We start from the raw sequence: 19861 nt of genomic DNA, 5'->3' as shown, positions 1-19861 counted from the left end.
GAGGCGGGGCAGAGGCTGGTGCCGCGCCTGCGCTTTGAGACGCAAGCTCCGGCAACGGGGCGGGGCCAGAGTCGGGCCCCGAGCGTTACGCCTGCGCGGAGACGGAGACCTTCAGCTTGACAAGGAGGGACGGACTGACGGAGGAGGCGGAGGCGGCAGCGGCGGCGGCGGCGGCCCTTGAGGTGCGCGGCGAGGGAAGCGGCTCGCGGCTGGAGGAGCCCGGCGACGCCCTCGCAACGGCGAGCGGGGCCGCCTGAGGCTTCGGGTGGAGGGCGCGGAGAGGGCCGGCTTGGCCTGGGGCGCCGAGGGCCTTGTGGGGAGGCGCTGCCGAGCGAGGGGCTCCTCTGAGGGCGGGCCGGCCTCCCGCCCCCCTCCGCCCTCCCGCCCGGCCTCTCGCCGCCTGAGGGCTGTTGCCAAGGCCGCGCTCGCGAGGGGGGGGGGAGGGGAGGGCGGCGGGGAGACGCGGAGACCCCGCCACGGCGGCGGCGGCGGCGGCGGCGTCCTATGTATTTGGCGGTCTTCGGCATACAAAATGAGCAGAATAAAAACCAATGAAGAAATTGAGGCAGCAGAACCCAAAGGGAGAAGCTGGCAGGCGGGGCGGGAAGGTTCAAGGGCAACATCTGAACATTTCAGTGTGGTATGATATATTATGGCATCAAAGCATTTTTCTAAAAAAATTACTTGCGGAATATGAATAGTTTCAGTATGAGAGCAAGACTGTCAAGTGTCAGGATACCGAGGGCACTGCTAATCGTGCTTTCCAATGTATTTCTCATTGATACGGTGTGGTGCCAGCAAATTTTTATTCTGCAAGTGCGTTCCAGAGAAAAAACTGAGAGCAAGAGGAAGCCACAGGTTCAAATCTCTGCTCACTGGATGGCTTTGGGGATTCCCACCCCCATCCCTCTGCATAGGCTGCTTCACAGGGTTGTTGTCAGGTTAAAGTGTGCAGGCTTGTCTGCCATCTCAAGCGCTTTAGAGATAGTGTCAGAAACTCAGATATATAAGCTAGGCACCAAATGGCTCATTAAACCAAGGTTATAGCCACCAGAACAGAACATCTGGTTTCCATTTTGGGGCAAAACTGTTCTAAAGTTTTATTTTTCAAATGATGGACTGATCATGATTGATTATCAGTTAAACATCTGGCTAACAGATGACAACTTTGAGTCAGGTCAGGCTTCCTCAGCCTTGGCCAGATATTTTTGAGACTACATTTCCCATCATCCCTGACCACTGGTCTTGCTAGCTAGGGATCATGGGAGTTGTAGGTCAAAAATACCTGGAGGGCCGAGGTTGAGGAAGCCTGAGCTAGGTTAAGAACTTTGAGAGCTTAAAGAAGAAAGGTCACTTTATCCAGGGACAGCCCACATATAACGGCCTATTCTAGGGTTGCCATATGTCCAGAATTTCCTGGACTACTGTAGTTGGAAGCACTGTCCCAGCGGAAATCGGCAAAATGTCTGGGAGAATCCAGATGTATGGTAAGCCATGTCAGCAGTGTCGTTTTTGCTGATTTCCCAAAAAAAAGCTCAAAAGTGGTATTTTGTGTGTGTCCGGATTTTCACTTTTTGAAATACAGCAGCTGTAGCCTATTCCAACCTGTTTTTCATAATGGTAACAGACCATTCGTAACATAATAATATTATTCACAGCTGTGAACTGTGGGTTGGGGTAAGTGAAGACAAGCAACAATTCACTATAACATTGTTCACTGCTCCTTCGCAGGCTGCACAGAAAAAGCATATTGGTTCCTGAAATCCATTCTGATTGTGCAGATAAAATGTAACTGATAGAATTCTGCAAGATGTGGCATTAGTGTGTGAAAACAATTAAGACCCCAAGATTCCCAGGTATGCACTTCCAGATGGTGGTGATGTCAGGCACCATCCTGGCAGTGCCCAAGCAGCTTCACTTGGTCACAAGTGGCCAGTAGTCTGGCGCCTGGCTAATTTTGAACACTATTTAGAGAACAAGTAGTGATGGTGGGGTGATAAAGATGCAATTAATAATTCTACATGCAGTTTATTGACAGGTGAACTATGGGAATGTGTGAAATTGCTTTGTGTGGGATCGGGTTGTTTATCAGTCTAGTTCGGGGTTAGCCAATGTAGTGGCCTCCGGATGTTGCTGGACTGAAAGTCCCATCAGCCCCAGCCAGCATGGCCCATAGCAAGGGGTGATGGGAGCCTGTGTAGCTCATCATGGTCTCCTCTGACTGGTAGCAACTCTCCAGGGCTTAACATCACCTGCTTCCTGATCCTCCTTTTTTGTTTAAATGGAGATACCAAGAAATTGAACCTAGGACCTTTGCTGTGCAAAGCACAAGCTATTATGGTTTCTTCCTCTTCTTTTAAGCAGTGTTCAAAATTAGCCAGGCATCAGGTGCATTTTGTGAACTGTGCAGGTCCAGTTGTGACCACATGGAGATCTTTGAATGCCAGGTGGCAACTGACATCTCCATCTGGCTGGCCCCTCCAGCTTTCTTAAGCAGGTAGGCAGAATAACTTAGTTATTGCATTTATCTCCCACCTTTTCCTCCAAGGAGTACATGGTTTCCCCCCCCCCCCAATTAATCCCTGCTGTGACTCTGAGGTAAATTAAGAGACTGTGACTGACTCCATGTTCACTCAGTGAGCTTCATGACTGAGTGGGGATTTGAACCCTGATCTCCCAGGTCCTAGTCCGACACTCTAAGCACTATCCCACACTGGCTTCCTAAAGTACTTCTGCTATGGGGCAGCTCTATAAATTAAGTAAGTAAATAAATATGTGGAAAGCAAAATGTCACTTAGAGAAGAATCTGAAATATTTTCCTTGAGGCTTAAATTTGTTTTATTCTGGATTGTTTTATTTGATGTTTTAAAGCAGTATAGAAATAAGGATAGTGCTTAGATATTCTGTTGTGGCGACCGTAACCCAGGTTTAAGGTGCCATTTGGCAATTAGTTTACATATCTGCGTTTCTAACTCTGCTTTTGGGTAACAGCAAAAGGGAATATGTGACAATAAAACCACAGTTAAAGGCGGTTTGTACTTGCATGGTGTCAGCAGTTGTTAGTAGGCTTATTGGAATTCAGTGGCTTGGTTTAAAAATGTGTTGGCCTTGCTCTGAAAAGCATAGATTTTAAAATCTGCACAGAGAGAGTCTTGAGATGGTGGTGCTCATTTGTACATGCATGGTATTTTCTGCTTTGATCTCTTTCAAAGAGCTCAGGATAGCTTGTACTGCCCCCTCATTTGGAGGGGATGGTTATCCAAAGAGCTTTGAGGCTGAGCAAGAATTTTAAGCAAGGCCTCCACTATCTATGTCTGACAGACATGCTGGTAAGTTATGGATGTAAGAGAGAGCAATGTTTAACTGGACTCAAAAGTAAATCTTTGCAAGCTTAAGCCCTGGCAATAACTGAATTAGAGCATATACACAATTCCTATTCATCCATCATTAAACGGAAGCATGAGAGTTGTAGATAGACATACAACTTTTGTGAAATCTCCTGAGGTGTCACATTCATGAAAATGTCAGTGGAATTGCTTGGAATCTCAGCAATTGGGCATTTTATTTTAAACAAAAATACTATGTACTATTTTGATGCAGAACTAAGGGTGGGAAGTTCCATACTGATAATTCCACAATAAGTGCTGTGGCCATAGGGCTTTTTGTGTGTGTCTGTGATACCTCCTGAAATTTGTAGTAACCCCACAATGATTGTATTGGGTGGACATAGGAGTTGCCCGGCTCTTTTGGCTTCCAGGACTATTGTAAATCTGCAGGTGGACTGCATTCAGTAGCACCTCTCAATCTTGCTCAAGTGTATATATCTATTATTGCAGCCGTGTGTGCCCAGGTTCACATGTGCTTACCTCTCTTCTTCATGGTCATTCTAATTGTGATTCCTTGCAGAGCAACTCCAAAGAGGGAGCTGCTGCTGCTGAAAATGAAAGGGTAGTATGGTTAAACTCATGCTGCTTTGGTTTCCTTCTGAAATGCAAACCTTTTAAAATGTTATCACTAACAAGGAAGTTGGTTTAGAGCTATAGGAAACATTTTGAGTGGCAAAGATAATAGGAGCATTGGATGGGCAGGCAGATCTGCCAGGAGAGGCCAATATTACCTTATCATAGTTATAGATATCAAAGTGAATTTTGTCACTGTCTCAAGGAAGCAATTTTTTTACACCCAGGAAAGACTGGAGAAGTGGGTGGGTGGTTTTGAGTGCTTACTTTAAACCCTGTTGTATGAGAGCTGTAAACAGGCAGATCTTAGCTCAGCCTTCCTCAGCCTGTTGCCTGTCAGACATTTTGGACTACAACTCCCATCAGCTCCAGACAGCATAGCCATGCTGGCTGGGGATGACAGAAGTAGCCTTTGAGCTTCTCATAGTCGTGCTATGCAGCCAGGTGAGTAGCCACACACTAAGTACACTGGATATGTTGGTGCCAGCACTGAACTTGGAATGATTTGATGTCTGAATGTCTGGCATTTGACTGCAACTTCTTGAAAAGCTGCACAACAATTGCAGTTTTGGAATAGGAAAATCCAGTCCATGTTTCATTCAGTATGTGGCATTGGCACATACAGAAATGGCTGAGATGTGAATCAATACAGGCTGGCTGGGCACTACACCTGATGGACGTTAAGTCTGTACAGACCCTGGCAGGTGGTAGTCGCAAGGATTGGTTGGAGCACAAAGCCCCCACATAACTCAGTACTGCTTTCTTACAATAACTTTTTTGCCTTCTCTTCTGGTTCAGCTGAAAATTAACCAATTGGGGAACCTGTTAGAAATAGCACATTAATTAAAAGCAGAGTGGGCTTCAATTTGAAAACTTAAAAAAAAAAAATCATGAATGAAACAATATGTTTATAAAAGCCAATAAATTAGTACTCTGGTTTTTTCTCCACTGATCTCTTAGTCTCAAAACTGCAACACTGCAGATCAATAATGCTAAATATGTTACAATTTAATTTCCTTAAAAATACAATCTCTTATTTGAGGCAGAGGGTGGAAGAAGCCAAGATGTAAATAAACTTGATGATGATGATGATGATGATGATGATTACTATTATTATTGGCGCTATTTTTAATGTTTCTGAATACAATTTTATTGTATTGTGAATTTTAAAAAAAATAAATCTTGGGAAGAGCAAAAAGAAAAGAACAAAATAATAATTATTGCTTCTAATGCTACCTTTGAAAACTATTCTGTCTACAACAATACAAATTGTTCTTATCTAAAATATTCCTAAAGTGCAATACTACAATGTACATGGATGGCACACAGTAGGTCGGTATCTTTCTTTGGGCTGGCTTGGCTTGGTGGTAAAACATTATATTAGGCTGAAATGATGGATGCACAGTACAGAATTTCACCAGAAAAGGAAGGGTTGGGAAAAAGAAAACTAGTGATTAGTAGCTTTGTCTTTCTTGGGAGTATAAATGTCTTCAGACATTTTCTTTTTCCTGCCTTGCATTCAGTTGACAAGGGTTTTTTATAGGCGCCAATTAGTATAGATCATAATTTCTGAAACTGAGGACTGGGGACCACCATTGGGCACTAGCCCACTGGAAGAAGCAAAGATCACCCGTGTTGAAGCAATAATTCTTCAACATCACCTTCGCTGGACTGGTCACGTTGTGTGGATGCCTGATGATTGTCTTCCAAAGCAACTACTCTATTCCCAACTTAAAAATGGAATGTGTAATGCTGGTGGTCAACAAAAGAAGTTTAAAGACTGTCTCAAAGCAAATATAAAAAAATGTAGTATAAACACTGACAACTGGGAAACACTGGCCTGCGAGCGCTCCAGTTGGAGAACAGCCTTTACCAAAGGTGTCGTGGGCTTTGAAGACACTCGAACTCAGGACGCAAGGGAGAAATGTGCTAAGAGGAAGGCACGCTTGGCAAAGCCACACCATGATCAATTCCCCCCGGAAACCAATGTCCCCACTGTGAAAGGACGTGTGGATCCAGAATTGGCCTCCACAGTCACTTAGGGCCTCATTGTTAAAACCGTGTTCATGGAAGACAATCTTACTCGGCTACGAGTGATCGCCAAAGAGGAAGAACTAGCCCACTTCCAGATCAGTGTTAGCACTGCAGTCCACCCCCTCTCACAGGGGACAGATACAAGCAGCAGCTCTAAAAGTCATGATAAACTGGGAATAGAGAGGGTAGCTGGTATAGGAGGAAGTGAATGTACAAGGAGCAGGGAGGAGGGATGGAAGAAATTGCCTGTACTTGGGGGTGGGAATAGGGCACAAATTATATGTGAAAGGAAAAGGGAGAAGAAATCGAAGGGGGCTAAAAATACTTTGAGAGGCATATAGGAAGCAAGCAGACAAACATAAAATAAAAAGCCATCTCCACTCGGAGAGTCCAGATTAACACATTCTGCCTAAAATGGGGAGGCTGATTTGAAATACCTCCAGAATCAATGTTAATTTGACTTGAGGAAAGCTTGGAACCATGATTTATTATTGAAAGAATTAGAATGGTCAGGCTTAGGTTGGATCCATGCTTTTTAGTGTATCTACTTTATAGAAAGAATTGACTCACCTGAATGAACTGAAGAGCTGGATTTGAATGGCTGAATTCAGAATGCACTGCTGCCAGTAATTACATGAGCTGACTGCATACAGATACTCCCTTTCCCCCCAAGCAGGAGGCTTGGAGCCTCTATAGCTGGCAGGCGTTTGATAATGATAATCATAGGTGTCATATTCCCTTTTCCAAGGGAGAGGTTGGTCTGATGTATAGTAAGGTAAGGGTCTCTTCAAGTAGACCTGTCGTATGTGAATGTTATGTATAACTTATGTGTACATTTGAGAAGCCAGTAGTAAACAGTTTCCCAGTGCACATGCCCACATATACTATCTCCCTGTCCCTATCCCCTACATATTGCACATACATGCTTTTCACACCTCTGGACTTATATGAAGCGGCTCCTTCCCTTCAGGGGTTAAACCTAGTAGAGTAGTGATATTAATTAATGTGTATTTTTTTTAAGTTTGCCTGTCATGCTGTCCTTGAAGGTTTGGTATAAACATTGTGTTACAGTGAGTATAAAAGTAGTGGTTGCAGGTATTATAAGTGATAGCTTTGATCTTTAATGATGCATGCATTTCCCCCCCATATTTGACAGGTGTATATCAAAGAGCTAGAGGAGAGTCCTGTAGGTTCACGTTGAGAAGTAAATGATTTAGGAGCTAAATTGTGAAATAAGAAGTCTGCAACCATGTTCAGCTGTGGTCCTGCCAGACCCCCAGGTATCTATACGTATATGGAAGTTCAGATATTAAAGAAATTTTTTTGGAACCTTAATACCTAGATGATGTGTTTAAAAGCAAGAGTTATGTTATCCAGCAGCACAAAGCTGGCTTGCTGATATCCCACATGTCAGACTTGCAAAGCAGTTCTGCGTTTTGACCGCTGCTATCTTCCTGAAGGTGACATTGGAGAGGAATGTGCCAAGAATAGATTTCTTCAGCAAAGTTCAGAAGAACTCCTGCTATGCTTTAGGGGGGAAATGGAAATAGAAGCTTGAGAGTAGCAAGATAGCTATGCATAAGTTTATCTATACAGCCCAATAGGTCAACACCTCATAGGGTAGAGTCAACAGCCAATTTAGTTTTTACCACTAAATTTATTTCCTTAAGACAAGGTTTTCCAGTACATGGAGTTGGGAATAATGCAACGAAACTACTTCCCCAAGTAATCAAGCAGCAAGTTTGGCCTTGCTGTAAAAAGACTTGTCACTTCCCACAAGCCTGGCAATTTTCTGTGGGTGGCAGTGGGGTGGGGGGAGCCAATATGAATTTTGGATCAAAGGCTTTTAAGGTTGATACAAAGGAGCCATTCTGTTGCTCTTGGAACCATACACAAGAGAAAGAAGTTGTTGGCTTAGCAGACTGTGCCATGGAATAAATATGTTATTGAACTCAAACTATTAAATCTTTCTATCAAATTTTGGATTATTTCTTTGCCCTCAAAAAAATTCTTGATAGTCAGAAAGGAAGATTTATGAATAGACTCATGGTTCTTCATCATATGTGACATGTAAGGTAGTGGCAAGAAATTGCTGAGAATGGTGTTCATACATGCTCATTTATTTCCAAATATGTACTGGTTTGTTTTTTTTTGGTTTTTTTTTTTTTTTTTTTTTTTTTTTTTTTTTTGCTTCTTCCAGACCCCATGGCTATCCCACCATCCTATTGTGACCTGGGGAAATCTGCCAGGGATGTATTCAACAAAGGATATGGTAAGCAGGACAATGGCCACAAATGCTAGCATTATGCATATATTCTCTAAATATTTTGGAAATCTGTTGCTAAAGGTCTTCAGATGTGTTAAGATTGGCATATTTTTGTTCACATCTTTGAAGTGTTCTTGCTCCTTCGCCTAGTTTCTCTATCCTTCTTCACTCTATCAATCTGTCATCCATCCTTAAGAGTTTTTATTGGATTGATGGCCTTGCTTTCATCCCTTGCTGTTTTAGTTAATGCTTGTTTTATTTAAATGCTATATTTTATTTAAAGTGTATATTCATTTTCTCCAAAAATGTAACACGAGCTAAAAACTAGCACTAGCAGGAAGGAAAGCCCATCTCTTAAATTCTCAGATGAATCAATTGGTTTTGAGCTGGTGCCGGCAACACTTGCATTTCAGTCTTCTGCTTTCTGACTCTTCTCATCTGACTTTGTCCATAATCTCTCAAGATGGATGAGGGCCTCCATTCTATGGTGATTGCAGATTTCACAAACTGGCATGGAACGTCCTATTGGCTCACTTTAGGCTTATTAAAGCGGGCTCTGCGCCACATATTGGCTTGCATATTCAGCTCTGGGATTGTCTCTGCAGCAACGCTGCAACTTTAGTGGAATTTTGAGAATATGAAGTATGGCATAACATAGGTGAGCCCCATATCAGTTTCCCTGAGTTTAAAGGGGTTTGTTGATTGTCTTTGAGCTGTTCTTTGGAGGTACTGTACTTAAAATGCACCCAAAATGTCCAAATCTTAGCACGATTCCAAAAAGTGAACATGTACTCACTTCCTGTTTATGGCCTTTCCATAGGCATCTGTTTGGCTGCTGTGGTAGTTGAATGCTAGATCTGATCCAACAGGACCCTTGTAATGAGATGGGACACCATTAGTTCTCTGAATCAGAGTTGTTCAGTCAACCAGATGTTGCCATTGCCTGCCAAAATCTGTGGGTCTCTGTCAAGTGACTCCTAGAATTTCCATTAGAGCTAAGCTGGCCTTTCTTTTTATTGGTGCTCATCACAAGCACCTTTTAAAGGCAGATGCACCCAACTTGTTACTTCTTGGGCTTTGTTTCTCATTCATTTATTGTGGTATAAATAAGAAACTAATGTTTTGGCAATTTCAGGGTTTGGAATGGTCAAGCTAGAGTTGAAGACCAAGTCTTCCAGCGGAGTGGTAAGTAATGAGTACTTTGAATTATTGTTGCAACAGGAGAGTTTGTGGAGCACTAATATTACCTTTACAGCATTGGCAGAGTCAATGTACACACCTAACATTCTGCTTCTCCTGTATGTTTGGGGTGTCCTGAAGGTTATACTTAGGACCCCTCCATGCAGTATTAGCTTTAGTGTTTTGAGGCTTGACTCCTGAGTGCTTGACATCTCATAGAGCAGCTGTTAGTAAACTGTGAAGAAAGGATTTGGACTGGTGACAAATGACCTGTCCACTTGTCTGCCATGTTCAGAATAGCTGTAGTGGGAGAGGTAATCATTTGAAGGAGTTTAGAGCTAGAACTATGGCTTAAACAATCTGACTCTGCAAGTGGAAGTGGCAGTATGGATACTTGGATTGGTTCACCTTTACTGACTTATTAAAGATGCTAACTTCTAACGTGACTTCTCCCTTTTACATGCAACACTGATTTTTGGATGTTTATTCAGCTGGTAAGAGAACCACGTATTTGCTTTCTTGTTATATATCTCTCCTTCAGGTTTGTGTACTTGGACCATGACCCACTGCCATTCCTAATCCATTCTAATGGCTAAGTAAATGTGGTTAAAGGTAAAGGGTTACGCGTCCCGTAAATGTGGTTAACCAGACACTGAATGTTGCATTGTGTAAAGCTCCATACATCAGTAGCATTTGCACTTGAACTGTCAAAAGAATTGGAGACAGCAGTGTGATCACAGGCATGCTATTTTTGATAGCCTCAAATTTAGAAGTTAGTATTTCTGAGTAGTATCACTTGGTGACTAAATCTCTGAAGTAGTTGGTGAGGAACTGGTGGCTCATGGAGAGCTCCCCATCCAGCCAGTAGCATCCCTGCTCACCTTGCAGCAGGACTTAAGCTTTTTTAAAAAACCTCCTCTTGGAATCCTAAACGCTCTGTGTGTGTGTGTGTGTGTGTGTGTGTGTGTGTGTGTGTTTGCTTGGTTGCGTTCGAGTTGCACTCCGCGGCAACCCGGAAGTAACGGAGTGTGTTACTTCTGGGTTTCGCCACTTGCGCATGCGCAGACGCTCAAAATGACATCATGCGCAGAAGCGACAAAAAGCGGTGTGCGCAGTCGTGCCATCGCTAGTTACGTTTGCTTCTAGATGCGATTGGGGCTCCGGAACGGATTCCGTTCGTATCTAGAGGTACCACTGTATATGAAAAGAGGGTGGTCCTGGAAGTTGCAGCAGTTTGTATATTTATAATGACAGGACTTCTTATGCATATCCATATTTCTGAAGATATGTGAGCAGCATCTTCTGAAGGCTCTTAAGTGCAGGGATCTTGGAAAGACTTTTTAGTGTGGTGTGTGGCACTTCATTGCCCTCCTTGGAGCTCTATTCCTTCCCAAGGTGTTTGTTGGTTGTCATGCGCCATCCCTTTGACCATTAGTATTCTAGTTCTGCTCAATTGTTTCAGAAAATTTATTTCTGCAAACTGCACAGTACAGGTAACTGGCATCTTATGCAGGGGTTACGTTCCTGGCCATCATGTGTTTCAACAAAATCATGTAAAGCTAGAAGGCCTCTATGCTGCTGTGGCCTTCCTTTTTGATCTGTCTGACATCATGAAGACCTATAACTCCACATGTATGTGCTGAGCTGAAATGTCACGTCAAAAGCAGAATTTGGGGATTGGCTCAGATTAAGTGGAGCTTGGCACTCCAGACATATGGGGGTCTAAGCAACCATCACATATGACAGTTGTAAGATGAAAAGTAACATATGTTGTGTGCACTCTTGCCTTCCCCACTCAGATCTTGTTGCAGCTGCCAGGAAAATCCTGGTCTGATCATATGACTGCAAGATTCTTTCTTTTCATCCCACTCAGCAAACAAAGAAAGTTAAATGAAATGTTTCTCCTCCACTGGCGCCAGCTCAACCTTTTTAAAGAGGATCTAGGAATTATTTTTAACTGGCCGCTACACACACACACACACACACAGAAAGTTACCCAAGATGTCATATCCTTCTTAAGCCAGGGAAAATCTGTGTTGAAGCTGAACCATGTTTCTGAACTAAAATTGCCTTCCTGTTTTCTTTTTTCCAATTGCTTCTCTTCCTCATTAGCTTGTAAGTTGTTGTCAGGCACTTGTATGTGTGTAAAATTGTACAGTATCTAAGGCAACATTAGCATCTAGCACCAAGAAGCTAATCACTGTACAAAAAATAACCTAAAAAGATGGGCTGTGCCCACAGACTCATAACTTTAGATTAGGCAGTTGGCTATTTATAACCCTGATTATCAGCTACTTGCCTGATTTCTGTGGCACATAAAAATAGGCTTTAGGTGGCCACAAAAGCTTACAGGTGTCTGTGTGTGCCTCTTAGGCTCTAAATAGCCAACCAAGGCAGACTGTAGGCAAGCTGACTAGAAGGGTTTTTTGTTGAATAGTAACATATATAGCCTGATATGCAAGGCTCATTTTAAAAATAAGTGGTTTATAGATGCTTTAAATAAATAAAGAAAGAGTAATGACCTAGACCAGAGGTTCTCAAATGGTGGTCTGCAAGCTCCATTAAGATGGTCAATGGAGCAGTTGCAGTATGAGTCTTTCAACACTATTGAAGAAAAGAAGTATTAGCCTCATGTAACACAACTTCTGTGTTGCACACTTGATTAAAAAACTGCTGTGTTTTAAGATTCCAAATGTGTAATTCTTTTATGCACACAAACTGATTACTTAAAAGAATATTTGGAAGTAGGGCAGGATATTGATCAGGAAAGATTGAAACTGTATTATCAGAAAGCCCTTCAGTGAACATTCTGGTGGCTGTGTCTAGCACCCAATATATTGTAATTTTTTGTACCTTATGAAGCGTTTGTTGTTTCCACCAACCATAATTGTTGGTTCCAGACATCAGAAAGGAGAAGTTAGATGTGGTAGGACCATGAAATCCAGTGCAGATGTGAATAAATGTTGCAGGGTGATTATAAAGCATATTGTGTAGGCGGAACTAAAGCTTGCATGATTTGCTGGAATTGCATATTCATTTTAAAACATGATTGCATTGTAATTCAAATGTGGTATGTTTACAGGAATTTATCACCACTGGTTCCTCCAACACAGACACAGGCAAAGCCTCAGGCAGCCTAGAGACCAAATATAAGTTCAAGGATTATGGACTTACGTTCACTCAGAAATGGAACACTGACAACACCTTGGGGACAGAACTGTCCATGGAGAATAAGGTAAGAGGAAATGGATTCATGACTTCAGCATAGCAGGTAAACTAGAAGAAATTAAGCAAAGGCTTATGGGGAAAGAATGAGTTGTGTAAAATAGCTTTTTCTATGTTGTGGGGAGTTTTTTAAGTGGGGGTGAGGGATTCTGAAGTTAGTGGTTGGTAGTAATGTAATGTAGATTATATCTGGAGATATCTACAGACTATATCTACAGATAGACACCATTGCTGAAAAGGTCCTCTCACCATTTATCAGCCACCTTACCTCTGAAGGTAGGGAAAATTGGTGTTCTGAATATACCTTGACCGTCAAATGGTGAAGCTGCTTTATAATCTATCAAAAATTAATGCCTAGGTGTGCTTTTGTGAGTTCTTGAGTTTCAATCCAAGAAATATAATTAGTATGTCAATGAATTCACATATGCAGAAACAACAAGTACTTGGGCTGCTAGTTAGGTATTTGAGGCAAAAAGTGTGAGATCTTTTCAGTTATATGTAATTTGGGAACCTTCCATTTTATCACAGGTGGCACTAAATAATGAGGTAATGTATAATGGCCTGGTTTTCAAAGACTGTAACATTTGAAAACTTTTGATTCTCTAGGATTTCCATCATACTTTTTTTCCCCATTTTTCTGTGCTGCAGACCACCATAATTTACAAAGAACAAGAAATGCTAAGTAGAAGCATTTAAAAGTAGGAAGAAAATACCACTTATTAAGTAATTATTTTTTAAAGTCGAGTACTATATTTTTCTTTTTTCACTTCAGCTGGCTGAGGGACTGAAGCTGACCCTTGAAACCATGTTTGTACCAAACACAGGGTAAGTATTCATCCCTCGAGAGGGCTACTTTTAGCTGGGTGCTTTCCTCATAGGTGATGGTACCACTTGCAGACTGTTGTACTGGAGCTGCTAGCTCACATAGGAGGTGCTTTCCTATTCTTTTGCTTAAGACTGTCTTTAAATGAATGTATTGAAATATTGACAGTGACACTGAATCAATTATGTAACATCAGGTAGCACGCAGGGGTAATTCATGCCCAGTTCTCTGCTAAATGTATGGGTTTGTAAGAAATGCCTACTAGAGGTTATAGGTGGGATTAAACTTGATTCCCTGTTCTTACACCTTCCCAGGAAGAAGAGTGGAAAGTTGAAGACATCCTATAAACGGGAGTATCTAAACCTAGGTTGTAATGTTGATATTGACCTCGCTGGACCAACCATCCATGGCTGGGCTGTTCTGGGCTATGAAGGTTGGCTTGCTGGGTATCAGATGGCTTTCGACACAGCCAAGTCCAAACTTTCACAGAATAACTTTGCATTGGGATATAAGGCAGCAGACTTCCAGCTGCACACAAATGTGTAAGTATTTTTTTGTGGTCAGGAGGCCAGAATGTACAGAAACCAGAAAACATAATAAAATATGCAATATGAGCTTTCTGCTAAGACAGGCGATATGCATACATGAAAGAGATTAAATTTGAGGTTGTGTTGAAGGTGACCTTTGCCTTCAGTCTTGAAGGTTGCAAACCAAGTCTTCTCTGACCACCTATGGTTCTTTCCCAGAAAGAGCACAATTCTTAGTCTCCGTAGATTTCTAGGGCATTTGCCAGGATCCAGGAACTCATTAAAAAGGAAATGACTGCACAGTTGAATTACTTTTGGTTCTCTCACATTATGCTAGCACCGAGGTAGTTAATTTGCATGGAGCAGGGTATATTCCATCACGAAGGCACATGCTGAAGCTAAGGAGATCTGGATGGGAAATGGCTCCTTTCAATCTCCATTCACTTGCTCTTGCATTCAGAGTGCAGTTTAGAAAGGAACATTTTAGCTTATATTTGGTCTTTCTGCTTCATATCAGAAAGTGCTTCCCTCTCAATCCAGCTGGGGAAAAAAATATCATTTTTATGCTTGTCATTATTTCAGATCTTTCCCTATTCCAGCTGATAATTGGTGCATCTTCATATATTAACCTAAGTCTAACTTTAGCTATAGAACCTCTAGTCTAGTAGGGAAAATGTCAGGACAAGAAGGGAATATATATGGATTTAACCATTTTATTCAAAATTGTTGTCAGCCACTCTTAGCCCTAAAAGCAGGGTGGGGTGGGGACGGACTAGAAAAACAGAAAATCAATACAAGCTAGAATAAGGCTGGGATAGAGGTAAAGAGAATAAGGGCAAATATTTGCAATTGTTGAAAAACTTCTATAAAGGCAAAATGGAATCTTCATTTGATCTCTTAAATAGGAATGATGGCACTGAATTTGGTGGCTCCATCTATCAGAAGGTTAATAGCAACATTGAAACATCTGTCAGTCTTGCTTGGACCGCTGGCAGTAATAACACTCGGTTTGGTATTGCCACCAAGTACCAGTTGGATGATAAAGCTTCTGTCTCGGTAAGAATTTTGCCATCTTCCCAGTATCATAGAATCATAGAGTTGGAAGAGACCACAAGGGCCATCGAGTCCAACCCCCTGCCAAGCAGGAAACACCATCAGAGCACTCCTGACATATGGTTGTCAAGCCTCTGCTTAAAGACCTCCAAAGAAGGAGACTCCACCACGCTCCTTGGCAGCAAATTCCACTGTCGAGCAGCTCTTACTGTCAGGAAGTTCTTCCTAATGTTTAGGTGGAATCTTCTTTCTTGTAGTTTGGATCCATTGCTCCGTGTCCGCTTCTCTGGAACAGCAGAAAACAACCTTTCTCCCTCCTCTATGTGACATCCTTTTATATATTTGAACATGGCTATCATATCACCCCTTAACCTCCTCTTCTCCAGGCTAAACATGCCCAGCTCCCTTAGCCGTTCCTCATAAGGCATCGTTTTCAGGCCTTTGACCATTTTGGTTGCCCTCCTCTGGAGGTATGTTATACATGTGTGCTGATAATTTCAAGTTAATTGTATAGCACTGTCCCATTTTCCTTGCCTCTTGGCTTTATGCCTCAAATGTCTTTGGAGCAGTCTTAACAATAGCAGAAGTTTTATGTTAACCTTTTCCTTGTGATTCTAGTATGAACCCTATATGGAACAATTACAGTGATACGAGTTGTCAAGTGAAAGTTTCAGTATGGACTAGTGTCTTATAAAAACAAATTCACTTGCTTGTTTATGCTAGCTGTGAATTGTTTGTGTAGAATCAACTTAGGGAGTAGGAAGACTTCCACTATTTGTGAGATTTTTGGTGTATTTGGCAGTCCTCCTACGTACTGTATTGAGATCTCATTTGGTAGATAAGTCTTCATCCAGGTCCAACTTATTGCTCTTATTGAATTTCCTACATATAGAATATGTCCTCTGGGAGAAGGGTTTGAACGTAGCCTTTCCGCATGCAGGGTACTGTTTTATATGGAGCAGTATTCCACCTGTAGGTTAAGGGCTTAGATTTATCATCTTACTAAGAATGAAGCCTTTTGTGTTTTTGAGGATTTTTTTAGGGACACAGGAGGCGCTGTGGGTTAAACCAGAGCCTAGTCCTTGCCGATCAGGTGGGTGGTTCGAATCCCCGCGACGGGGTGAGCTCCCGTTGCTCGGTCCCTGCTCCTGCCAACCTAGCAGTTCGAAAGCATGTCAAAGTGCAAGTAGATAAATAGGTACTGCTCCGGCGGGAAGGTAAACGGCGTTTTCGTGCACTGCTTTGGTTTGCCAGAAGTGGCTTAGTCATGCTGGCCACATGACCCAGAAGCTGTACGCCGGCTCCCTCGGCCAGTAAAGTGAGATGAGCGCCGCAACCCCAGAGTCAGTCACGACTGGACCTAATGGTCAGGGGTCCCTTTACCCTTTACCCTAAGTTTTGTTTAACATCCAATCTTCCTTCCTTCTGGGTAATGTTGACTATATTGCATGTGATCATTTCCTCTTCATGACACACAGGAGAATGGATTTTGACTACATTGATGCTTAAGGGCAATAACATTAGTGTTTCCACTAGCGTGGGCACCATTCCTTTACCCAGACTGGTGAAGGAGGGACTTTTTATGCTCAGAAAGCAGTTGCCAACATATAACTACCAGCATCTTCCATCTCTTTACTGATAGATCTAGTTCTAGAAGACTGCTGACTCTTCATAAACTTTCTCAGGAAAGCAAGTAAAAACTGGTAACGCTGTTGAATGTTCCTTTTTTTCTTTCTAGGCCAAAGTCAATAATGCCAGCCTCATTGGACTTGGCTACACTCAGACCTTACGACCTGGTATGTAAACTGTTGAATGTATTGAATGCATACCTTAATTTTGCTTGCATTTTGGCTGTAGGACAAAACGAGTTAGAAAATTCCAGTGATAATTCCAGGGCATCATGGGTTAGTGGGTCCAAACCCTGTAAAGAACAGTATGCGTCACCTTATTTTTGGATTATGCCTTGAGTAAATCCTGCCACAAAGGGAAGCTAATGTAGCCAATGTGTGTCTAGAGAGAACAACTTGCCTGAGAAACCTCGGTGCATGGGAGTCTTACCAAAGAATTACCTTGAGATCTAGCACACACTGGTTCTCTCAGCTGCGAGTCTTCTCTTCTGACTTTCCCCCCTATTCTCCCTTACTGGTTGATAGTCTGCTGTATTCTCTTAATAATGGCACTGTGTTTCTCCCAGGTGTGAAGTTGACTCTCTCTGCTCTGATCGATGGCAAGAATTTCAGTACTGGCGGCCATAAAATTGGGCTGGGATTTGAGCTCGAAGCTTAATGTAGGTTTTAATGAAGTATTAGATCTTTATTTGGAAGATGAAGGAGAAAACAAACCCCACATGTTCTGGCCTTAAACTCTTCCGTGAAACTTCAAAAAGTGTGAACTTGATATTCTTCCAAAGAATTGTTGTAACCCCCAACATTTGAAGTCTGGAGAGTGCAAACCTACCATGAAGGGCAATACTTGAAGGCATGCATGGAAGTTGTAATGGTTGTGCTACATTTCAGTTCAGTTCCTCAGTTTCTTTAAAATGTGTTCCTCAGAAGACAGCATAGCATCTGGTGAAAGGAAATAATCTCCCATCCTTCTGTGTTCCTACATCACATCCTGCATGTCCTGCACCTCACGACCTTTTGTATAACTGGTCTCTGTGCTGTAGTGAAAGCTTTGGTTTTGCATCAAAGTGGAAATAAATCAAAATCACATTTGGAAGTTACTCCTTGTATGGTTACTGTCTCTTTTAGCACACAGCTAAAAAGCCAAAGACTAAGCTACAATAGGAAGACAAGGAGAGAGGGTTGTATTACATTTTGCTCTCATATCTAATTGGAGAGTGGCTGTATGTAAAGCACATTGCTCTGCTAGACAAGTGCAACACCTGGCAATTAGAGAGGGACATTTGCGTTACTCTGGATGTTCATTCTCTTCAGTAGATGGAAGGGAACCAGGCAACTGTCACTCTCCTCACTTGCACTGTAGGCTGGCCTGTGCTAAAGCGTTGGACTAAGTCCTGTCTGGTAGTTTCAGCATGTAATTCAGCTGAGGTGCTTTGAGGTGGGGGATCCAAACAAGGGATGTTGGATAGCAGCACTGACTATTCTGGGTGGGGGGCTAGCCTTTCTGCCATTTTCTTTCTTGAATAACAAGAATGGGGGTGCCTTTGGGGAGGAGAGTACTCAACTGATAATGTTTACCAAAGTCAAGTATGCCATCAGTTCTCTTTGGTGTCTGTGTGCTTTAGACAAAAGGTTAGGGACATGGGGTCATATCCAGTGCTGCTGTTTCCCAAGTGCAGTAGACCTGCTTGCACAACAAAACTCTCCCCTTCCCGTACTCTCAAAATCCACTCCAGAAGATTGGAGCAGGTTTTGAGGGTGTGGGGAGAGAAAGGGGCAGTCCTGTTCCATTAGTGGAACTCTGGGTGTGTAGCATTGGACACAATCTAGATACTCCTGAGGCATATGAAGCAAAGTTTTGACCTTCAGGGTGCAGGAAAGATTAGTTTAGTCAGCACTGACTGATACAACAACAAGGGCTGAAATTTGTCTGGCCAATGTTATGACAACTAAGAACAAGTATTTCCAGGGCAGCAACTTGAGAGGAAATTTACTTGATTGGTTCAGTGTCTGCCTGGTCTGAAGTTCTTTTCACAATCTCGGTTGAGTTCTTGTGCAGCAGTATGGAATGCAAAACTCCAATAGCGCTTCAGATGAGGCATTGAAATCCCTTCCCCCCAAACCCTAGCTAGGGCTTTCTGGCATCAAGAAGTATTTGGGTAAAGTGCTTCCCCCATTGCAGCATGGCTGAAGCAAAACCTGCATTGCCTGAGAGAGAAATGTTTTGGGAGAACATTTAGTAGTTTCTCATAGCTTTGGACAGAGACTTGGTCAGGTTGATTGTAGTAGTTCTGTAACCCAAGTCCTTCAAGACCAGTGAAGCAGCACCACCAGAATCAGTTCTGCTTTCTTGTAACTGAATTTGACACAGTGTTCTAGATGGGAGTGTTGACAGTGGAAGTGTGTATAAGGTACTCTAAGCCCAGCTCAGAGTGCATCTCTAACACTTGTCACATCTCTACAATCTTGTGAGAATCTGCTAAGCTTTTTAATTTCGAGGAAAATTTCAGAATTATAGCTTGGGCAATGAATGCCAAGGTCTGAAGAGCCAGTGCTCCAGATCTTAACTTTAGTCCATCCTTGAGTTGTGAACCCCTTCAGATGCTTCAGTCAGAAGGATTCTTTGGCTATGGAAAAATGAGGACCTAACACTTCTGCCTTGTTAAGTGCAGGAAAGAACATAATTTTGTCCTTGGAAAGGCCATCTTATTATCTCTCTCATTATGATCAGTGTGACCCCATCCAAACACTGGGATCCTACCAGCTTTGTTGTTCAAGGCAATGCATTTCACAGGATACGGTAGTTATATCAGGGACAGCCAACATGGTGCTCCCCAAAGGCTGCTGTACAACATCCCTCAATTCAACCTCTGGCAAACCTGTGGAGTTGTATGTCCAGCAACTGCTAGCAAGCACCAAACTGGTTACCCCTAAGTTACATGGTCCTTAGGCTTTTAAGCCAGTATGTTTGTAGCTGCATGCCCAACCACATAACCTGCCTTAGCTGCTTGAACTTTATTGCCTAAGCTAGACCTGGCATTGCCTCTGCTTGCACTGGGTACTGTACAACTTGCAAGGTATGGGGTCCTTTGAAGTCAGCATCACTGGAACAAAGGTGGTTACCCGTACCTGGTGACCATTAGGTTCAAAGCTAATTGCAGAGACCAACT

At 42.6% G+C, this 19861-nt stretch overlaps 1 protein-coding gene across 5 annotated transcripts; it reads left to right on the top strand.

Moving 5' to 3' along the window:
- The first annotated feature begins 43 nt into the window (after window positions 1-43).
- Window positions 44-17791, top strand: VDAC3 (voltage dependent anion channel 3). Of its 5 annotated transcripts, none has more exons than XR_014567606.1 (10): window positions 44-182; window positions 7150-7273; window positions 8194-8265; window positions 9395-9444; window positions 12521-12673; window positions 13436-13488; window positions 13801-14028; window positions 14919-15092; window positions 15537-16862; window positions 17261-17791. XR_014567606.1 is itself a non-coding variant. In XM_083753404.1 (10 exons), exons 2-10 carry the CDS (start codon window positions 7243-7245, stop codon window positions 17350-17352), a joined length of 888 nt encoding a protein of 295 aa, XP_083609530.1. In that variant the 5' UTR covers window positions 44-182; window positions 7150-7242; the 3' UTR covers window positions 17353-17791. The 5 variants fall into 5 exon arrangements, 4 of the variants coding, with proteins under 4 accessions (XP_083609530.1, XP_083609533.1, XP_083609532.1 ...); XM_083753404.1 differs by having other exon boundaries at window positions 14919-15069; window positions 16805-16862; XM_083753405.1 differs by lacking the exon at window positions 44-182 and adding an exon at window positions 491-4403 and having other exon boundaries at window positions 14919-15069; window positions 16805-16862.
- The last annotated feature ends 2070 nt before the right edge of the window (window positions 17792-19861 follow it).

The sequence above is a fragment of the Podarcis gaigeae genome, assembly GCF_964106915.1.
Source record: "Podarcis gaigeae genome assembly, chromosome: 8".
Lineage (NCBI taxonomy): Eukaryota > Metazoa > Chordata > Lepidosauria > Squamata > Lacertidae > Podarcis > Podarcis gaigeae.
This window is presented reverse-complemented; position numbering and strand designations above follow the sequence as displayed.

Bases quoted from the DNA above. Each gene is read 5' to 3' on its own strand.
- VDAC3 (XM_083753404.1), top strand. From the start codon at position 7,243: ATGTTCAGCTGTGGTCCTGCCAGACCCCCAG. The intron at 7,274-8,193 runs GTATCTATACGT...TGCTTCTTCCAG, and splicing joins TGGTCCTGCCAGACCCCCAG to ACCCCATGGCTATCCCACCA. The intron at 9,445-12,520 runs GTAAGTAATGAG...GTATGTTTACAG, and splicing joins CCAAGTCTTCCAGCGGAGTG to GAATTTATCACCACTGGTTC.